Source organism: Cydia pomonella, chromosome 10 (assembly GCF_033807575.1).
Source record: "Cydia pomonella isolate Wapato2018A chromosome 10, ilCydPomo1, whole genome shotgun sequence".
NCBI classification, from domain to species: Eukaryota; Metazoa; Arthropoda; class Insecta; order Lepidoptera; family Tortricidae; genus Cydia; species Cydia pomonella.
This window is the reverse complement of record NC_084712.1, coordinates 10979420-11001767: the sequence shown is the minus strand read 5'-3', so window position 1 is coordinate 11001767 and position 22348 is coordinate 10979420. Positions and strand designations below refer to the sequence as shown.

The 22348-nt window shown below is 38.2% G+C and overlaps 3 protein-coding genes across 4 annotated transcripts; 2 read left to right on the top strand and 1 right to left on the bottom strand.

The window, feature by feature from the left end:
• The first annotated feature begins 670 nt into the window (after positions 1-670).
• On the top strand, positions 671-1406 carry LOC133522065 (gem-associated protein 6-like). Its single transcript, XM_061857260.1, has 2 exons — positions 671-828; positions 977-1406. The coding sequence occupies exons 1-2, from the start codon at positions 671-673 to the stop codon at positions 1320-1322; spliced, it is 504 nt and encodes a 167-aa protein (XP_061713244.1). The 3' UTR covers positions 1323-1406.
• Positions 1407-2414: 1008 nt separating this feature from the next.
• LOC133522083 (facilitated trehalose transporter Tret1-like) lies at positions 2415-10726 on the top strand. Of its 2 annotated transcripts, XM_061857287.1 has the most exons (8): positions 2415-2587; positions 2914-3011; positions 3574-3708; positions 4838-4921; positions 5005-5283; positions 5479-5599; positions 7735-7866; positions 8456-10726. In XM_061857287.1, the coding sequence occupies exons 1-8, from the start codon at positions 2536-2538 to the stop codon at positions 8971-8973; spliced, it is 1419 nt and encodes a 472-aa protein (XP_061713271.1). In that variant the 5' UTR covers positions 2415-2535; the 3' UTR covers positions 8974-10726. The 2 variants fall into 2 exon arrangements, with proteins under 2 accessions (XP_061713271.1, XP_061713272.1); XM_061857288.1 differs by lacking the exons at positions 2415-2587; positions 2914-3011 and adding an exon at positions 3107-3210.
• LOC133522080 (eukaryotic translation initiation factor 3 subunit D) lies at positions 10682-20078 on the bottom strand. Its single transcript, XM_061857283.1, has 11 exons — positions 19780-20078; positions 19166-19260; positions 17572-17667; positions 16916-17069; positions 16430-16539; positions 15153-15291; positions 14692-14852; positions 13789-13920; positions 12974-13180; positions 11993-12188; positions 10682-11098 (listed from the first exon to the last, which is right to left on the bottom strand). The coding sequence occupies exons 1-11, from the start codon at positions 19970-19972 to the stop codon at positions 10938-10940; spliced, it is 1644 nt and encodes a 547-aa protein (XP_061713267.1). The 5' UTR covers positions 19973-20078; the 3' UTR covers positions 10682-10937.
• Positions 20079-22348: the final 2270 nt, after the last annotated feature.

The following is a 22348-nucleotide window of genomic DNA, read 5'->3' as shown; positions in this document are numbered from 1 at the left end:
AATAATAAATTACAGTTCTTTCAAATTCAACGAAACATTTATTCTAAGCCTTGGTTTTTCAAATTTAAGTTTAAAAAAAAAGTAACGAGTAGTCTGATTCGCCTAAGGCTGGGTCATGTGTGTTCTCCGGAATTTCTATTCAGGATAAAGGTAAAAGGTAGCCCGGAATGCCAATGTGGTTATGGCGTAGGCACAATTGACCATATATTTTTCGAATGTCCGTTGAACCGTCTTTGCTTCTACGATCTCTTGCTCAAATTCAAAGTATCTCTCCCCTGTAATGTAAAGTCTCTTCTAGCTAGTTCTGAACCCAATGTATTAAAACTGTTGGCGTTTTTCCTTGATAAAAATAATATAAGTCTTTAAATATTTTGTATGTATACAGCTATATGTGTTTATTTTTAATGTTATATTGTTTAATCTTTCATGTTATGTATATAATTCTCTAAATTCAAAATTCTGGGCTAAATCATAGGTGCACTCCTAAGTTTGTCCGTAATAAACTTGACGTTGGCAAAGTGCCCTGGCAGCAAAAGCCATTCTAACAAAAAAAAAAAAAAAAAAAAAACATTGGTTGGAGTCGCTGTTGCCGGCTAACGCTTTGTTTTACCCGAACTTCAATTAAAAATAAGCAAAAAACCTCAATTGACGTAAAAATTAGCAAATAAAAATGGATGAAATTCAGCAGACTGTAGTAAGAAACTTCGATTCGATTAAAGATGTTCCAGAAATCCTACTTTCATACGTCGATAAGTTTGTGAAAATCCAGGTTATAAAAAACAGGTGTTTTACGGGCTTTCTACATTCTATTGATCCTATTAGTCTCAGGTAATTATATAGAAGATATTTTGTGAAATCTATTATAGTATTGTTTCTCGATCAATTGAAATTTGGCACTAATTTTAAGAAATATTCATTGATAACGTTAGCTACCGGTTACACTGTTATCTAAATAAAACCTATCTTTTTTTTTCAGTGTTATTCTCTCAGTACCACATGAAGGGAGTTACAGAACCACTATCATACCTGGGCATGCAGTGCAAGACATACAAGAAGAAATTCCAAGTGATGATATTAAGCCACCTACTCGCAAAGCCATAACAGAGCCAACAGAATCTGACAAAATCCAAAAAAAAACCCAGCTAATAGCCTGGTTTAAAAAGAATTTGTTGCCTTTAACAGAAAATGGAGATGATTTGATAATTGGGAATGCTAGTGTGCTGCCACCATATAGTGTAAAAGACATTTGTGCTGAAAATCCTGTGGTTTTTATGCAGATTAGAAAACTAATGGAATCAATGCCTCCTAACTTTCAAGATTAACATATAATTTTTATAGGTATAATTGTTTGTTGTACATATGTATATAATTTCAATATTTTGACTATAAAAAAGAATAAGATCTGTTTTACAATCTGCTCTCCTCTCATGCCTTTGAGACTTCCTTGAGATTAAGACTACATTTTCATAATTAAAATGAAGTAAGAAAAATGCATTCTTTTTGTCCAACACAATCAATAGCCGGGTCCACGTGGCCGAGGCGGCGCACTTGGTCAAGGCGCATTTCGTATTCGTGGGCTTGGTTACCGCAACTCGACGTCGTAATTCGCGCCTATTTTGCGTGATGTTGCCTCGCGCATAGGCTCGCTCTGTGTTAACCTTTGGCCTAGTGATATATATATTTTTAAATTACCTTTTATTTTACAAATCAATACAAATGAAATGTTCAATATAAATATACAACAATTTTATAACATTTTCATGTCATTAATATATAGGTATATTCAGTATGAATTTTATTTGATTAACATGCACAGTAATTTGTAAATGTGAGCTTGAAAATTATTTAAATGAATAAACAAATAAGTTAATGTAGGTTTCAATACCTTGACACAGTAGCTAAATAAATATGAATTTCATATCTAAACATTTTGTTTGGCCTTTGCGCAATATCATTATGCAAACTTGTATTACCTAAGTGTCTACTTAGTAAAAACATTTTGCGAAAAGTTCTGGTATAACTTAGGTTCTTGATTTACTTTTATAACTTGAACTTAGCAATCTTACAACTTCCAAATTATTGCAATAGCATTTATATTTTAAAAGTAGCCTATACTAAATCAATGTCAAACAAGTATTCCCCTATTAGATTGCTAATTTAAACTATCAGGAAATTATGCAAAAATTGTACCTAATTCTAAATCATAATTCTATTTGATCGTGTAAAACTACACCAAGTTTAGTGATGTATTATATAATTGTGCATAGCCTATGGTTCCAATTGAGTCGAGTTATTAGTATTACAACAGTTTATATGGCAGGCATATACGGTCGCGCGACGTTCGTATCTCTGATAACAGACATTAATAGCTTAACTTAACTCTATTGTCAAGTCGCGTGTGTTTAGATTGTAACATTTGTAACCGTATCAGTGTATCTCCAGACGCCGCGAGCGCTGCCACGATGTGGCAAATAAACTCGTTTACACGTAATCTATAATTAAAATAAACTTATTTCTGTATCAGTAGCTGTCATCATGAGTCTTCATCAGACGAAGAGAAAGATACAATATTGGGCGGGATTATGCGGTGAGTTTGGCGCGAAATTTGTAGCGTAATAGATGTATTTATATTTTGTTTATACGCAAATAAAACACCTCGTAAATTAGCGTGAGTAGGTAAATAATCAAAAGTGTGGTTCTTTTGTTATAGTTCATTGACCTCATGAAACGCTGCCACTGTTTTTGTACACGAACGCGTAATTGTCACCTACTATTTCGTTATTATCAAATCGGCTTAAGTATTTTTAAATGAAAGCAGCAAATAGCATTTAATTTATTAAATATGTTTGATTATATTGTAGGTGATTTGTTATGTAAATTTTGTTAATATTTATTTCGTTTTTTTTTAAACAGCGGCATCAAACTTCATGTTTACCGGCGCGGTGATATCGTGGCCTTCACCTGCTATTCCTAAGTTCCAAAGCGGAGAGGCAGACGTGCAAATTACCGAGGTGAGTTTGCCGCGTAGGATATCGCGATTATCACGTGATTTCAATGTCAAAGGTTAACCTGAGTGGCTCGCATATCTTATTATGTCCATTCCATACCTATCCTCTGTAGGATAGGAGCTCCTATGAGCTCGTAGAGGCTGTCTTTATTCTTCAAAAACTGATGAGAACTTGCATATTACAAGAGTGGCAAAATAATTGGGTGCAAATTTTGTGTTGTTTTATCATGTTGGCTGGTGGAAAGATACTGTTAAGTGATGATTTTGAAAAAATAAATATTTAATAGCGTTCATTTGGGTTTGATTTGTAATGTTTTACAGTTAGTATTTTGCCGCGGTGCGGCGGAAAACTTTGTGCTTCACTCGGCAGCAAAGTTTGTTTAGCCATCGCGACGCCCAAGTTTCCACTTTTCGAACAACTTGCTACGCTCCCGGTTCAATTTTGGAGTATTTTTCTTGCCTGGGTGTCATAAGCATGAGGAGTTATTAAGCCTCATAGTAAAACAAATAACATTGCGAGTATTATGTTACGCTTCTCTGATGCAAATAAAGTTTTCTCATCGCAGGCGCAAATATCATGGATATCCTCCCTGTTCGCCATCGGCGCCATCTTGGGGTGCTTCATCGGGCACCCGCTGTTGGACCACGTGGGCCGCCGCAAGGCGCTCCTCTGCGGGACGCTGCCTGGAATCATAGGTGCGGTAGGTGTATGACCTTTCATTAAATGTTTTGTCTTGCTCTTGGCTGAGTTTGTTCGTTATGTCACTTGACCCTGAGATATTAGTAACGATAATACCATTAATACCTACTCTTAATACAAATTAAGTTACATTGTGTCATTTTTACAAATCTGGATGCTCAAAATGCCTCTCGTCATTGGTGCCTCTCGTTATAATCCCATCAATGTTGCCTGTAAACTTTTTATGAATGGGATGGGGTCCTGGAGGCCGTTAGACATGTAGTCCTCGTAATAAACTAAGAAGTATATTTGATATCTGATTTCGCGTGTATTACCTACACTGTACTGTAGGCTACAGATTACAGGAAGTGATTGCTCAAGGAAATCGTCTGTAGATAGTCTAATGTATTTTAGTCTGCAGATAAACCAATAAATACCTAAAGAACATTAAATCTTTTTACGACTGTATGAGAGAGAGACAGAGTGTATTTGCACATCCCATTCAAACACTAATTTATTGTATGGGCGAATGTGTGTAATGAGTGCTTGAGATTTTGCGAGTTGATAGATAAAAGGCAGTCAACTTCAGTCAAGTGTATTAATGTCAAGTGTAGGATGTTGATTTTAAATTATATTATGTAGTTTCACAGTGTATTAGTGATAAGACTGTAATGCTGCGTAAACATTAAATAAACCATAAACAATTGTATTATATACTTATGGGGGTCCCTAATGCCAATGACCTTCGATCTGAATCCCTTAGTTTTCTAATGTTTTTAGTAGCTAATCATATTAACAAATCTGACAAATTTTTAGAGACATCAAAGACGAACCCAAATATGTAGATCTCATATATGTAAGATCCTTCTTAGCAGTCTAGTAACGAAAAGTGTTTGTTTAGACAATGTTTATAAAAATCATAAAAAATAAGCATTAGTTTCTTTCAAAATCCGTCAGACAAAAATGGAGATTAAAGATTAAAGAACCGATAGCCGTTTGTCTTATAATTCCATCTGTAGTGCAAATGAAGGAGTAACGATTCAAAACTCGCCAAAAATCGATGAAAACCGCGGGGAGCCCCTTAAATAATAGAGTTGTTGGAACTTGGTCCTTCGACCCGGATTTTAATATCGTATTTTTGTCAATTTCAGGGCATAATACTATTCACGAAGTCAGCCGAGATGTTGTATTTTCCAAGAATATTGTGTGGAGTTTCTTTAGGAATGACTGCCGTGGTAAGTTGGTTTAATATTATTACTATTTTTAATAAAACCTTTCAAAAATTAATCTTAAACGAGTTAATCTGTTTATTTTTCAGGTAGTAATGATCTACATCACAGAAATAGCTGATAAAGAGATCAGAGGGGCGCTAGGCATGTCTGTTCAAGTGACCAATAACCTTGGCAGTCTACTTGTCTACTGTATAGGTCCGTTCGTAACCTACAACATGCTCAACGCGCTGGTTCTCGCCATTCCTCTCGCAAATTTGCTTAGTTGTCTATGGATACCTGAGTCGCCATATTACCATGTGAAAGATGGCAGAATTGCGGCCGCTAGGATAGAATTTATGAAGTTGAAAGGAACTAATGATGAAAAGGTAATTGATCAGATTTCTATAATGCTGTGAGTAATTAAAAACATTAAAAAAACATATTTTCTCATATGAAATTAAGTTGTTGTTTTCCGGCTCCCTCGAACAATATACATACATTACATTTGATTACAAGCGATCTAACATAACAATAACATTTCTTACTTTACGCCCTAGGTATGTAATATACTAATATTTCAGTGGGTAGACGAGCAGTTAGGAATCATACGGGCACATGTGCGGGAAAGCATGGAGAATAAAACTACCCTTTGGGAGCTAGTCTCAAACATGAAGTATAGAAGAGCTTTATATATCGTATCAGGTAAATATATTTTCTAAGTAAATTTATTTTTTTGCCCTCCGGCTGAAAAGCGTCAACTTTCGGCCCGCTGTGCTAAACGAAGTTGCCGCTTTCCGGCTACGTCGAGCACAATAATAGTATACACACCTTTTCCAGTAAATAAGAAAGCCTCTGGATGCTTAGCCAAGATGCCGCATCTTGGCACCCAGATAACATGTTTGTTGACATTTCTTACTTCACTGCCTAGGTACTTATGTATTAAACTATATTTATCGTATGGCAATACAGTTTATAGATTTAAACAAAAATATCTATAGATGGAGACGTCCTTAGGAACTAAGTACCTTAATATCTACATATGATATGATAATCTACATATGATCCCGGCTATCAGAACAGTTCCTGGATACAATTATGTAGAGATTGATATGTCCATAGGAACTAACCTTAGATAACCGGCTCGTATCTACATATGATCCCCGCTATCAGATCAACAATCTCGGAGATTGCACTGCCCTTCGGTTACAGTGCTCACTGGATACGAACATAATCTATGTAATTAATAAATAATCGGCCAAGAGCATGTCGGGCCATGCTCGGTGTAAGGTTTTGTAGGTAACCATTCTATCAGAATAGGCGAAACGGGGGCTATTATTAAGTACCATGTATATCACAAGCCAGGCACTAAGGCAGTACCTTCGCAGCGCTTAAACGTCTTTTTACCAAAAAGAGAAGATTTTTTGCAATAACTCAATAAAGGCATCATGGCCATGCATGATTAATGTATCCATTCCAAATTGCGGCTTTCTAGTACTAACGATCACGAAGCAAAGTCGCGGACGGACGGACAGACGGACATGGCGAAACTAAGTATAAGGGTTTCTTGGTGACTACGAAACCCTAAAAAGATTGAATCTTGTTTTAACCTGGGCAGCGCAAACTACCGTGCTTAGCTACGACTCGTGGTTCGCGGCAGAATGCGCGCGTTCGGCAGCTTGCAATTTCACAGTGCGAGCAGTACCTACTCACACCTACTGTACCTAATGGGAATTCGAAATACTTAACAGTTATTTGTTTTACAAGGGGGAAAAGTTGTTGTTTAACCGCTCGTGCTAATATTGATACCCGAGCAAGCGAAAGATTACAAAATTGAATTCGAGAAATGGAATCAGATCTGAAGTCTTCAGATGGAATGAAATCATGGAGCATTGCGAGGGTTTCAAGGTAAGAAGGTTAAAAAAACTTTGCCTCCGAATGAAACACAAAATTTTTCACTACACCAACGCGAGGAAAACACTAAACATGAAATGAAAAAAAAAAAAACAAACCAAATCATCGTAATAAAAAAATATTATTCTAAATCATCATTTAAAAGTCAATTAATTCTACCAGCTAATATAAGGAAACAACTCAACATTTGCATTGCATCTGATTAGGTACTTTGTCCCACTTGCGGATAAAATGCAACTTTCTCATTTAGTTTCTGAACAATCAAGAGGGCCTTTACCAGTTAGTGTGGTGAAAATATATGTTATTAACTTTGTATGTCAACATTGTTACTAAACAGGGAGCAATAGAAATACCTATGTTAAATCGTGGTTTAACTATAGTACATTGTGCAACGAGAGGGGTAAGTGAAATTTTGGATACAAGGGTGGTAATTCCCGACAGCCGCAGGCTGGAGGGAATTAAAGACCCGAGTTTGCAATATTCTTACCCCCGGAGTTACACACAATGTTTTTTTATCACAGTTGCGAAGAAAAAACTAAATTTTAAGCGAAATAATTCTTAAATACGGTGACATATCAAACATTCGTCCGCCATTTTATAATTTCTTGGCAGGTGAGGCATCGAAGGCCTACCTTAAAACGTAGTGATGATATGCTCTTTGGCCTACCTCTGGAAGGCAGACCTATTCGGCATTCAGCCACGATTGAAAATTATGTAAAAATGTTTTAAACGGCTGTTAAATTAATCGAATTATTTAATTTTAAACATAAACAAAAATATTAAATTATAAACGTCAGTATTTTAAAAGTAAAACTCATTTCCCTTCAGCACACCTGCATGAAATAAGATCTTTTTCGAGCAAGTGTGAAATAAATATTGTAACTTGTTAACTCCCATATTTGTGATAAATTTAAACCTGTTTATAGGCCTGAAGATGTTACAATATATGACCGGCGGGATGGCCATCCAAGCGTATCTCGAAGTTATCTTCAGACAAAGCAGTTCCATATCTGGACCACTCGTTAGTATTGTCTATGGCTTCGTACAGGTTATCACAGGTAAAGTATATCGTACAAAGTTAAGAATTGATACAATCCTATTTTAAGAATTGATACAATCCTATTTTAGTAGTTGATTTGATATAACACACGGCCGTCAATTCCGTTTCCCGGCCATGGAAGTAGAAGTACCTATAGGTGAATTCATAAGAGCTCACAAAAGCCGCGTCAGCTTTCGGGAAAAAGACCTGTGAATATCTTATTCAGTACTCGTATCTGAAACTCGGATCCGCGTACGAGGTAAGTGTTAGAAAAATTAATCACCTTTTTACAAGTAATTTTTGGTATTTTTGCTTTAGTGCAAAAATTGTTACAAATGATGCGTTTTAGACTTGGGTTTGTGACTTTTTCTATGTATATTTACTAGAGAAAGTCCTCAAATTTCGTAAACTTTTTTGGCAAACGTATTTCAGTTAAATAAGCGCCACGATTTTTTAAAATCTGTGATCGCTGAACCCATTTCACCTTAAGGTTCATAATAAGCATGACCAAACCAAACCCATTCAACTTTGCTATCATCAAATATATATCTGAATGCCACTGGCATTTTATCTAAAAAGTTTATTATAAATCTTCTTTGTGCTTACAGGAGTGGGAGGTGCATTGCTAGCCGGTTACTTCGGTCGACGAATCCTCATGTTCGTCTCAGATTTAGGAGTAGCGCTCTCAATGAGCGCCCTAGGCCTTTACTTCTATCTTCAGGACACCGTCAAACTCAGCCCTGAGACACTCTCTACAATCTCCTTCTTACCTTTAATGGGGTTGTTCGGATTCAATATATTTTATTCCGTAGGCATAGGCATGTTACCTTATGTGATGCAAGCAGAACTGTTTCCTATAAACGTAAAGACAGCTGCATCTAGTTCGGCCACTGTTATGGCCTGTGTAATGAGTTTTGTTATTACCAAATGTTACCACGGAATCCGAGCCGGCTTGGGACACTCTGCCGTGTTCTGGGCCTTTGCTATAGTAGGTTATTTAGGCTTATTTTTTATATACTTTTTCGTGCCTGAAACTAAGGATAAAACGCTGGAAGAGGTACAGGATAATATGCAGGAGAAGAACCAAGAAGCTACAGCACTTAAAGATATGGAGGATATTAGTTGATATACCTAATTTTAGAGTAAAGTTAACTTAAAATTTGTCGTATAATGGAGAGGCGGAGAGGCCTTCATTACAAGATTACTCGACAAACGCCTTATTGTATAAATATTGTAAGTTCGACTGTTCAAATGAGCCAGATTGTTATCTCTAAGATCACGAGACTTGTAAATAAAATTACAACAAACCTAATCAGTGTTAATCAGGAAACAAATACCTAAGTATAATATTGACTGAAATATTATGTTATTCCTTTACAAGGCAATTATGTGCTTAAACATTAATTAACGATCTAGACCGCGGGCCAGTAGCATATTTATATCGTCAGTCGTCGCCTCCCGATTGATACTGTGTCAGATGATAGAATGCTATTATTAAAAAAAAAAACCGTCAGCTGGTTGTATAGCGTTTGAAAGACCGTCAGCTGGTCGCATGAACATGTAAGAAAACGCGACTTACCATTTATGTCCGAAAAGTATGCGTATTCTGCAAGGCGTTTATAGAAACTCCTGATGGAATACTATATGGAAAGTGTCATGATTTTGTTATCACTATCATAAAAAGGTAAAGCGCTTATTTTTTACATGATTATGCGACGAGTTGACTGTCTTCCCATCGCGATACAACTGGCTGGCGATTTTTAAAAAATCACAATAGCATCTAAACTATCATCTGACATAGTATCAAACGGAGGGCGATAACTTTTTTTTTGTCATGTTTCGATGGTTGCCATTCCTTAACCCGCCAACGTAGCGGCAGCTGACGTCCACGAGGGCTCATCATACATTTTATTTAATACATAGCCGTTAACCATTATACGAGTTATCGCCCAGGAGGCGATTGGTCATGGGAATTTGTTCCCGCCTCGCGGTCTAATCGTAAATAATAATTTACTCAAGTCGGTATGAATTAATGTTGATGTGGAATTCTTGCCTTTATTAGACGTAAGAATTACCTGTGATAATGATAAGATAGGGCATGTATTCATAACTACCTACAGTTTTTATAAAATAATAGCCGTTTCCCTGAATCTTCGTGCTGCATTGCATTTATGAATAAGTGAAATGCCGGCCGAATTTTGTATTCCAAATGGGCCGAAAATTCGGTAATTACTTATTTGGCATTCGGCAAGATTTCGGTTGAAGTCCCGAATATTCGGCATATATTTTTTTATTAGTGAAGAGTCGGGACCCAAATAAAAACAAACTAAAAGCATGTCATATTTTTGTACCTAATTTGTAATATTTAGTACCTCCTTTAAAAAATGTACCTCCCGGTACACCCTGCCATTGTGACGTTGGAATGACTCCGTTTTATTAGTTTTGTCTTATTGCAACATGTACTCTCTTCGATAAGGTTATCTTTTCCCAATTAAAATACATGATTGGACATATTGAAACCATGGGATGTTGTATGTAGTGTTGAAAATTTGTTTGTGAGCCCCTTGCCTGTTTGTGTATAGGGTGCCTATATTTAGCTGTTAATGTAATTGAAAGCGTTTTCAAATGGTTTTTATAATAATACAGAAGAACCGAATAATTCGGCCGAATATTCGGATCTGTACGATCTGAACCGAACATTAGGCCGACGAATACTCGTATTCGTATTCAGCAAACTCTATGTTCGGCCCATCTCTTTTTTTGTATCAAGTTTAATTGCGCTCATAAAATACAATACATACAAGTACATGCACTTTACTCAATAAAATACCAAATGTGACCATAAAATTGTATTCTGTTGAATAAAAATATGAAATACATATTGAATACTTATTAAACTGCGATAAATACACTAGAAACCGGTTACGTCTAGAGAATAGCTGATTTGTGGCTTATGAAAGATGAAGGTATTTTTTACCTTATGTACAGGCGCATATGGTTCAATCTAGTCGTAGCTGAAGTAATTAATGTATAGCTTATGTAAGCTCAGCCGTCAAGTGAAGTGGCACCCTAAGATTATGATCGTAAGGTTTAAATCCTCTTGTTGTTTCCGTACGAATAGAGAGGGGCGAATGGGGTGTCGGCGGGCTCGTCGCCGCTCTCCTCGGAGGCGTCGGACTCGAACGTGTTGTCCGGGATGTCGTACAGGCGGATCAGAGGCTTGTTGGGGTCCTTCATGATTAGGTATTTACCTGCAACGAGATTTAAAAATAGAGCGTAATATTTACAATGAAGGAAATTTAACTCAAATGGGGCAGTGGGGAAAAATCTAGTAAGTAGCAGTATTAACTCTTTATTGTACAGTCAGCGTCAAATACTTCGTAGCAGTCAAAGTGGCCAAATAGTTCGGTACACCATACTAAATATATGGTGTACCGAACTATTTGGCTACTTTGGTTGCTACAAAGTATTTGACGCTGACTGTACAAAAACACATAATAAAAGTAACTTACAATTAGGAAAACCCAAGTACAAAGGCGAACTTATCCCTTCAAGGGATCTGTTCTAAACCTCTGAAAAAAAATCTGAATCTGTATCTATAATAGCTATAGGACTTATAATTAATAGCTAATTGTTCTTATCAAAGAGTAATAGATTGTAGAGATGTGAAGTCTGAGAAAAAATGGTTCCTCTTAGTTGGACACCTGAAATATATATAACTATACTGCGCCATAGTTATGTTTTGTGGTTACGTATATTGTTAAACATCAACTTTGTCATTCTTCGTGTCTTTAGACATATTAAATAAATAAATATTATAGAACATTATTACACAAATTGACTAGTCCCACAGTAAGCTCAATAAGGCTTGTGTTGAGGGTACTTAGACAACGATATATATAAATATTTATAAATACTTAAATACATAGAAAACACCCATGACTCAGGAACAAATATCCATGCTCATCACACGAATAAATGCCCTTACCAGGATTTTAACCCGGGACCATCAGCTTCGTAGGCAGGGTCACTACCGCCTAGGCCAAACCGGTCGTCAAATATACAATGAATGAGTGTTGATACTGTAATGTAATGTAAATACTAGGCTACCAGAAACATCGTGACGTGGCGTGGTGTGTACTGACCGTCCTTCTGCTTCATGCAGATGTCGATGATGCAGCGCAGGATGCCCCAGGCGTTGTCCATGGACAGGTTGATCTGCGCCGCGAACTCGTGCGGCTTGAACTGCTGCGTGCCCAGGATCACGTGGCGCGCGTTGTCGCGCACCTGCGTGCGGGACACGTAGCCGAACTTGATCTGGTCCGAGCCGGCCAGCAGCGCCTGCCGACGAAACGGCTCAGTGAGATACAGTGGTGTGACATACATCAGACATATTGTGACCCATAGAGAATTGTTCAGTGGATATAGTTTTTGTTCAAACTATGGATTGGATGTTGCTTGTCTGTTGGGATGTGAAGGATAAAATATAAAACCCTCCAACCTCTAAATATTAGACAAGCTCCAAGTAAGTTTTCTTTCAAGCGGATGTTACGTAAGCATTTGCTAAAACAAGAGCTCGAATAATATCCACCATTATTATATTTATAGTATGTATTCTATAAATATGTGGTAGTTTATTGTTATTATTTATTTACGTAGTTTATAAGTATGGTTTGCTTTTTTTATTCATTCAATATTTTTTTTCTCTGCACCAATTCTAGGTATCTCTGTTTAGCCCTATGGTTGATTGGTAGAGAATGCATTTTGGCATTAAGTCCGCCATTTGTACATTGTTGTATATATTTTGTGCAATAAAGTTTAAATAAATAAAATTAAAATAGATATTATTGCCTAGGAACGGATTAAAACGCATTGCCTGACGAGGTAGTTGTCAGGCCGCGGCTTGACATTACTTTTAGTAGTTATATAATTCTATAAAATTCCGTTGAAATGTCGTAAGGCGCTCTGCGAAATCGAAGCTGCGGTAAAAATTGGGCACTACTCCTTTTCGATTTACGAACATGCAATTTCTCGGTGAGCTAGCTATCCCACTCAGTCTGGGCCATGAATGATGGCGAGTAACTGGGTCTCCCGTGGGAGCTGTATGACCGGGAACACTACAGCACCTGCACGGTCCACTTGGCGAGCTTGCAGGAGTTGTTCCGCAGCTCGTTAGCCAGCACAGCTCCTCGCTGGGTGTCCAGCTTCTGTCGCCACTCCACGCCGTTGGCGAGCTTGCTGTCCCACTCGTTCAGGGCCTTGATGGTGAGGAACTGGGTCTCGTTTTGAGGCCCCTGCATTACAGCGTCGTGTTCGCAGCGAGCTACCAGAACCTGGGACATAATAGTACATTACGATACAAGTGCGAAAAATAGGAAATTCGAAACGAGTGGCGATAAATTAAAACACGACCGAAGGGAGTGTTTTAAATCGACACGAGTTGCGAATTACCTATTCGCACATGTATCGTACAACGTTTTACAGTACATATGGCCCTTTAAATGTTCGACACAGTAACATAATATGCTACTTCTCGCACTAGTGCTATAAAGTAGCCCCATATGTACTGTAAATGGTATTTTAATACATCAAGCAGATACATCTTCAAACATATGTAATGTAAAACATAATACAAAGATCACCAGGTAGTTAGGCATGAGGCAGGCAGTCCACGTTAAAGCTGCTTTCTTTTATTGTGCGGTATAATTAGATAAAAATCATAAGTAATAAGAGTTTAAAGAAGCTCCCGTCTTGTATGTGTTTGAATTTAATTGTGTACCTGCGGCCTTCACAAAGTGATCATCAATTTCAAACAAGTAGTTGTTCAGTTTTAGAAGTAATATAAGATCGAAATTTGTATGCATGTTTGAAAATATGCAAGATATCATATAATAGATTTAAGATTCAGTGGCACCAAACAGTAACCAGTTGATTTGCTTACCACGCCGTTGTTGAGGTTCCACTTGCGGTAGCGGTAGCCTACCGAGGCCACCTCGCCCTCCTCCTCCTCGGACACGAACGGGTTGGGCTCGGGGAACTTGTACTTGGGCTCCGTCGGACCGGACTTCAGCACCTGTGCGACAAATTATATCTTTACTTATAAGAGAGCTAATACACACATGACAGGATAAGACATGATAAAGTAGCATGTCCATCAGTGACCATGTGGACGGATTCAGGAACGGTTTCTTGCAAGTCCCCATGCGCAGCGTCTAGACATCAACGCGGCAAGTAATATAGAGAATGTATGTGGTATAAGTGCCTGTTGCTAGGCCTACATGAATAAAGTATATTTGAACTATGGTTTCTAGTTGACGCTAACGTCAGCGCCTGGAAGCTAATCGCTGCCTATGAATGTTGAAGTACACAGCGTCCTTAGTTATTTTTGAGCATTGCTCAGTGAACGTCAGGAAAAACTGTTCGTATGTGTAGTATAGAGAGCGGACGTTATGATTGGCGTCTACAAGTAGCTAATCGTTAACCAGAGCGTTTGCGCCGATTTTATGCAGATACTAACCACTATCTACAGCATTCAATTGAAGGTCAAGACCGCAGAAAGGGCGCACAATGGCGTCTCACGGAGGCGTAGTGACTAGTCTCCGCAAAATTATTTTACAACAGCCGTTCGGCTGTTGCTGTACTGTACATATTTCCTGGACACATTATGAATCAATCAAATCATAAAGTGGCCATGCAATGTAACTAACAGTATAAGGGCCCAAGCACATGCCCAGGTCCAGATTCACTTGATAGACTGCATTTTCATAACTACCTCACTTTGTACACAAAGTCAAACCCTACCCTCATAGTCTATACATAACACCAATTTAGCAGCTGGATGTACCTGCTGGCTGAAGTTGTGGTTGATGAAGGTGGCCTCGAGCGCGAGGTTGCGCGGCGAGTTGATGGAGTTGGCGTCGTCGGCCGGCGGCTCCACGGACGTCTCGTTCACCGTCAGCAGGTCGAACTCCGTGTTGTCGCGCTTGTCCAGGAACAGCTTATCACCTACAATACCAAATAACCTATTATACTTGCGTTTCTCTAGTAGTGCAAGGAAAGAACAAATACTTTACCGAAAGAGCCTTAGCCAAAGTGAATATAAATTTTATTGACACTATTAGAATTTATAATTCTTGCTTTTTTTTAACTAATAAAAGAACAAAAGCCTAGTTTTCTCTCTGGGCTGAAAGGTTCACTTTCGCTTATACCTACGAAAATAACTGTTGCTGAGGCAAATACTTGGAATGAAGTTGCCAAAAGCGGACTCAGGGCCTCATTTAGCGATAAAGAGTGTAAAGTCTGTACCGATCTTCTCGATAACGATGTCCCAGGAGTAGTTGGAGCGCGTGCAGCACATGATGGTGGCCAGGATGGCGTCGGTGGCGTACACCGTGCCGGTCGTCTTCGACAGCCGCCGGATCACCGGGTCGTCGGTCGTCGTCACCTATACAAGAATAATCGTGTTTCGAATTTTGATCACAATAGGAAAGGGCGGTAAAAATTGTAAAAACTATTCGAAGATGGGGTTTTTGACGACGATGTTACGTTATTTTATATGGGATTCGATAGCCAGTAATCGGAATTTTAGGTGCAGGGTGAATGACCTCAATAACTGGTTATTTAATGATTTATCGAATTACCTACACTAACACACACTTCAAAGGTATCGCGGGCATAAAGGCGTATCCATATTACAATCTCAACTTATCATATTGCAGTGTCGCACCCAAAATTCCGATCAAAACTAATTGTAGATGATGCTCTCGATGATGGCACACAGTTTGTATGGAATGCGGCAATGCCATGGACAGTCAAACTGACCGTTGCCTTTCTCATCATTGAAGTTACGAGTGCTGGAGCGTGTTTTATAAAGCTAAGTTACAATTTCACTAGTCTAAAGCGACAACACTGCCCAAAACAAGAATAATAATGTTCCGAATTTTGATAATTCCTTTTATTCGTAAGTTGCGAGTTCTGAGATTGATTTTATAAAGTAACAAGTTAGGGCAGTTTGTGGAGAGCTGAATAGGAAGTGACGTTCATTAAGTCCCATACTCCCGAGAGTCGGTCAGGCTCCTCTCTCCGGCTTGCCATGATTGGCCGGCTGGAGTGAACACTGAGCCGCAGGACCCTGACCTCTGGCTTGCCTTTACCGGCCGTGCAGAGTAGGGTGTCAGAGCTATATGCTCGCAGGGTGGAAGTGAAATATGCATACGCACACTTCTCTACACCCTGAGCCATTCACGCAATGTTGTCCCCTTGTCGCTCCCTGCGAGCGGCCGTTTTCGGGGACCCACATGGTGAGTTGGCGAGTAACCACCTGCCCATTTTCGTTTCGTGTTTTTAAACAGGTGGCATAGTCTTTTTCATAGACCCTGTTATTATCGGGGGCTAGGGTCGGCAACGCGCATGTAACTCCTCTGGAGTTGCAGGCGTACGTAGGCTACGGAGACTGCTTAGACTAAAGAGCAGATGCTTTCGTAATAATCAGTGCCTTTTCTAATTCTTGCAATTAGGTTACCAAAGGCACTCCTGGCTTTAGGATGCAATCAAGATGAACAGGACAATAATCCGGTACATACCGTATGAAAGATGCGATCGATGCGCTGCAGAGGCTTCTCGTGCTTGACGTTGACGCGGTCGTACGCCTTGTCGTAGTACTCCAGCACGCCGCAACACGCGATGTCCTCACCTGCAAGTTTGCATATTCTTACTAGTCTGTTCGGGTAAATGTGCCAGTGGAAAACGGTAACGTTGACGAAAAATCGTAAGAGTGGCGATCTTAATGGACAGTATTAAAGTAATTTTGGGCAGTCTTTCTGTGGATTGGGATATGGGTTACATAAGGGTTATAAAACCCCAAAATTACTTTAATACTGTCCATTAAGATCGCCACTCTTACGATTTTTTGTCAACGTTACCGTTTTCCACTGGCACATTTACTGAGTCAATAAGAAAAAAAAGAGTGTAACCTGTAAGAGTTAATCGACTCGTCTCTGATCTTCATCGGAGCCACGTGCATACCCATCTTGCGTTGATAATGTTAGACTGTCATCGGTGCTACTCACCCTCCTTGATGCCAGGCAGGGACAGTTTGGCGAGCCGCGGGAAGTCCATGTCCTCGATGGTGACCCAAGTGGGGCGCACGGTGACGGACGCGTCTCGAATCTTCATTGGAGCGCCGCGCTGGCCCCAGCGCTTGCCCATCTTGCGGTCGCGTTGCTGGATAAAATAAAAATGTTGGTAAGAAAGGTCAAAATAGGGCATTGAGGTTTTAACACATTCACTGCCAGACAAAAAACGGCGCACTACCCCAGAAACCGGTGGTCTATAGCTGCGTACAAAACAACTCGCCCAGCGGGTTGTCTGGCATCTGAACAAAGTTCACGAGCGCCCAGGGTTCCCGGCAGTGAATGTGTTAATCGAGAGAACTGTTTACTCTGTTTAGTGTTTCTTATCCACATACATGGTGGAAAATCATCTTTTCCGTTCTCTGTTTTTCCTTCTTCTCTTTTTGTAAACTGATTTCTGATATAAGTAAACTCATAGGTACATGGTTCTTCCTGATTTGTTAGCCTCCTTATATTATTGTTAGCTTTGCTTGCTTCCTTCCATTCCGACAAAGTGATGTCCACATTTCACAGTCATATTTTAAAAGGGACTAAAAGGATGTTCTTTTTATTATCAGTACCATAGTGTTGTATTTACTGTATTTGGTAATTACCTTGTTCAAGGTGGTCATACCGCCTGGAGTGCGCGCGCCACGTTGGCCGCGCTGGCCGCGTCCGCGAGCACGTCCACGCTGGTATGGCGGCTTTTGCTGTAAAAAATGGATTATTGACTTAGTTATTACAAATTAGAGATGATGGTGGTATTTGTGGAAAGTCATAATATAAAATCACCTCAGTTTGTAAACTGTGCAAAAGGTTTTAAAATGTCCTTAGAATTGGCTACTTGACTGTTTTTTGTAAATAATGTCAAACGATCTTGAATTTCCTGAGGATCAAATATCAAATATCAAACATTTATTCAGCAAATAGGCCACAGGGGCACTTTTACATGTCCATTTTTACAAACAAAAAATTAAAAAAAAAAAAACAATTACAAATATCGAATCTATGAAATAATAAATACTTTATTAGAGATGTATACTGTCTCTAAATGTCAAATTACACAAAAAAAACTATGATAAAAAAATAAAACCATAAAATACTAAAATTCTTTAGAGATGTATAAGTCTCTAAGTGTCAGAGATAAAATATAAAAATATATATTAAATTATCCTTAGAGATGTAGAGGGTCGCCAAGGCTTGAATTCTTATATAAATAATTAAAAGACAAAAAAATTAAAACAGACAAGAACCGAATGAAGTGTCTCACGTTAATGTCACTCAAAAGTAAAGTTACATACTTTAACATAACCTGTACCCCGTGTAAGCTTAAACAGACCGGTCTCCACAAACAGCACCCGTTCACGAGTATGACGTGTATCTCAGCCATCGCCTCCCTCAACCTTCATTCGGGAAAGTGGCGACCCGATCAACGACGCCACCGTAAGTAAAGACTTTTAAGCGAGCATGACATGATCAAATGTTTATATAGGACTCATGGCATTTAAGCCATATGACACAAAGGTCAGAAATGAGAGTTAAAGTTTGACGCTCGCACTCGACGATTGAAACGCCTCTAACAAAATGATAAGGTGATGTGACGTCACATCATATAAGTCAGTCCTAAATGTATGGAAGATCAAGAAAATTGCGATTTTGACCCTGAAATATTGCGTTTATGTGTATAGTTGTCATACAATTTATTTTTCAATTTCAATGTAAGGAATCGAATGGTACCATTTTCTTTTCTATTTGTGAAAGACAAAAAAATTTTTTTTTTTTGAGACTTCGGAGCTTTGTATTTTTTTATAATCTCAATATAATTTTTTAAATTCCATTTTTTTATAATGGATAGCTCATTTTCTATCCATTTAACTAAATTTTGTTATAATATTCAACATGTGTCAAGTACCCAATTGTAGAAAGTATTTGATTTGTTATTGACAACTATTGAATTGTTTGGGTGTTCATCACAAATATTTGTTCCTAATGTGTTGTTATATGTATGGAGTTATCTATACAAGTATGTATACAGTATCCATTGTACAAGCTTTGCTTAGTTTGGGCTAGGTCCAGCAGTGTGAGATTGTCCCCAAATATTTATTAATTTAAACATAACAATGTAGACTAAAACTTTTAGTTTTTTCTCAACATAACATTGCAAACAGGATCAAAATTTGAAAAATCATTACTCTCTCAATAACTTACATCTCTGGTCGTATCAACCAGATGGAATGTTGATTCATCCTCATCATGGTAATATGCATATGACGATCCTGCGCCAAACTGAGATGCATACTTATCTGAAAACAATAATAATACAATACTATATGTATGTATAACTCATATTACTGCATAAATAACATGACCCTTTATCAAATATAGTCAAGGTTAGATATAATAATTTTACAGGTTTTGTTAAATACTATGTCATGTCACATAGATTATAAATAAAAGCAATTGTATGTAAATAATAAAAATATGTGTGCTCAGTGACAAATATCCAAGAAATTTATAGTAATGTAACTGTTATAGATCAAGAAATGATTGTGTAATGATAATATTATCATAAATATTGATGTTGCTTCAAAATTGCTATCCATCAAAACACAACATGATATAATTTTGTGTCTTGTAAGAGAAAGTTTTATATGCAGCTTGCACTTGTAGCAATTATACGTCATCGTCATCTGCATCACTTGTAACTTGTAATACGCGCCCTGGCGATTGTGTCACTGTCAATTTGTGCAGTTCAACATAACCTCAATCATGTACCTAGTAGAACCCCTCTAACCAGTATAAAAGACATATATTCTACTTACTTTGGTATTTCTTGTCCTGCACCATGGTCCAATCACTTATTTTGCCTAGCCGATCGCCTTTGCTGAACGGCTGATACGGCATGTCCCGAAACTGGTCCGGCATTTCGCACGGTCCCCATCCTGTCGGATTATCCTGAATGACTGGAGATATGAACCGTATCGGCTCCTCGGCCGGCAGCACGTGTTCTGACATTATTATTTCGCTCCTAGTCTGCGACTTATAATACTTTTTTGACTATAAATCAGCATGAATGCCACGCACGACACTTCTTGCAACGAAATGCCAAGGAGAAAGGACTATAGACAATAAAGATTTTTGACAGGTGTCCAATTTATAATGTTGCCAGAATATTATAATAAATTAGTAGGTTCAAAGAATACAATACTCACAAGGAGGTTAGGATTTTGAATTAATCAAGATGTGTAAAGCGCTTAATTAATCCTGAATGTGTATACAGACGGTGCAACAAATGGCATGCGATTTTAGACAATTGACAGCTAAGCAGGAGTAACGACTTTAATCGATTGATGAAATGCCGCAATTTTTTTCGAATCGCATGCGATTATTGTGACGTTTGTAGAGGCCACGATTTGAAACAATACAGTCATAGACATGTAATATAACAATACAGTTTATATTCTTACTGACTGGACTTCCGCTGGAACTGGCACAGAGACTGAGCAGTTGGACTTTGATTGGATCGGGACTAGAGTAGTGTTGGTTAAGACTCGAGTCCTTTGAGTCCTCTGCTTTAACCCTTGACTCGGTTTTTTAGACTCTTAAGTCGAAACTTACTTTACTCTTTGGTCGAAACTCGAGTTCTTTTCAACTTGTTAGTCTTTGAGTCAACTTCAGACACCCTCTTTAAAAAAAAAGATCAAAATGCATTGTCTTCAAGTGAAATACAAAAACAAGGTTACAATAAAAAACAAGGTTAGGTACATCATACAATAACGCTTATTTTTTTACTGAACTAGTATTTAGAAAAAAAAAACCTACAAAATTGTTAACGGAGTCTTTATTCAGAAACTCAAGTCCTTTTGAGTTGCGCTTAAAAAAGACTCGACTCGGAACCTAAAAGACTTTAAAGTTTTAATAGTACAAACGATTCGAGATCTTCAAAAGACTCAAAATGCTTGATTTCCTACCAACACTAGACAAGAGATCGGAGTACCATTGTTCGGGAATGGAATGGCTATGGGTTACACTATATGTGGTTGGTGTATGGGTATGGCAACCATAGTATTGTATGGTATGATATGGTAGTGGGTGAGGCATAACATGAAAAAAAGTTACCCGAAATATGGCTATATTTCCGGGAACTTTTTTTCATATCATATTTTTCTGTTCTTTCCTTACGGCTGAGGTGAAAAGCTTTTTCACACTTCGAGCTTTAGATAGCTCTCTACGCTCAAAATCCTAAATTAGAATCACTCGCTACATTAAGGATGACTCACGTTAGACCGGCCCGGGGCCAGGCTGGACATCCGACATTTCGTTTTCTATAGAAAGCATCACGTGATCACAGCTATCACCCATCATAGAAAACGAAGCGTTGGACGCCCCGGCCCAGCCCCGGGCTGGTCTAACGTGGTCCTTTAGTTCCAAGATTACATATGTCACTTATGTTTTAAGAAATTACTGTCATCTCATCAGACTTCAAAATTAGGCCTTGCTGGATTGAGATTACTTTCCTTACGAATCGCACGATCATAAGTGTAGCTGGAGGCGTAGAACTTATATGAGTAGAGTAGAACAATTCTTAAACAACTGTGGATTGATGCTTATGATTTAAACCTACAGGTTGTTTATTTAGTCACCTGCAATAATTTACGGGCTGAATATATAGGTCATACTGAGCAACTTTTACCATGTGACTAACCCCGAAATCGCAAATAAAAAATTCAGTCTCCCATAGAAAATGTCAAGGTCAGACAGCCAAAATGAAACAGCCATTTTTTTTTCGCTATTTTTGGGTTTGGTCCCATAGTAAAAGTTGCTCAGTATGACCTATATATTCCAGTATACCTCGTAAATTATTGCAGGTGACTAAATAAACACACTGTATACTACAAGTATCGGCTTGATACGCCTGGTCACTTGACTCCACTACTACAGTTTCGTAAACATTCATTTCTATAGCACTCTTAACCTCTTAAGCGCAGTGATTTCATTTCGGTGATAAGTGGACGTTAAACTATAAGACGAAAGTGGACGACCGCCCCAAAACCGCCTTTTCATACAAACGTAGTCTCTATTTTCCTCTCTGGATATTATCCTTATTGAAAATATTTTGACGCAATTTGATGTAACATCAACCACAACTAGGTGTGCCATATCGTTTAATTTTTTTTTCGAATCTTTAATAATTATAAGATTATTATTATAACGCTTCTCTTACAATAATAAAAAAAGAATCAAAAAAAGTCAAACGAAGGGCATAGCTATGGTCAATATGTCAATATTCATCAAATTATGTAGGTAAACATACTTACATCCAGGGAGGAAAATGGGGACTACGTTTGTACGGAGACGCGGCAGACCCCTTTCCTCTGAACGAGCTAACCC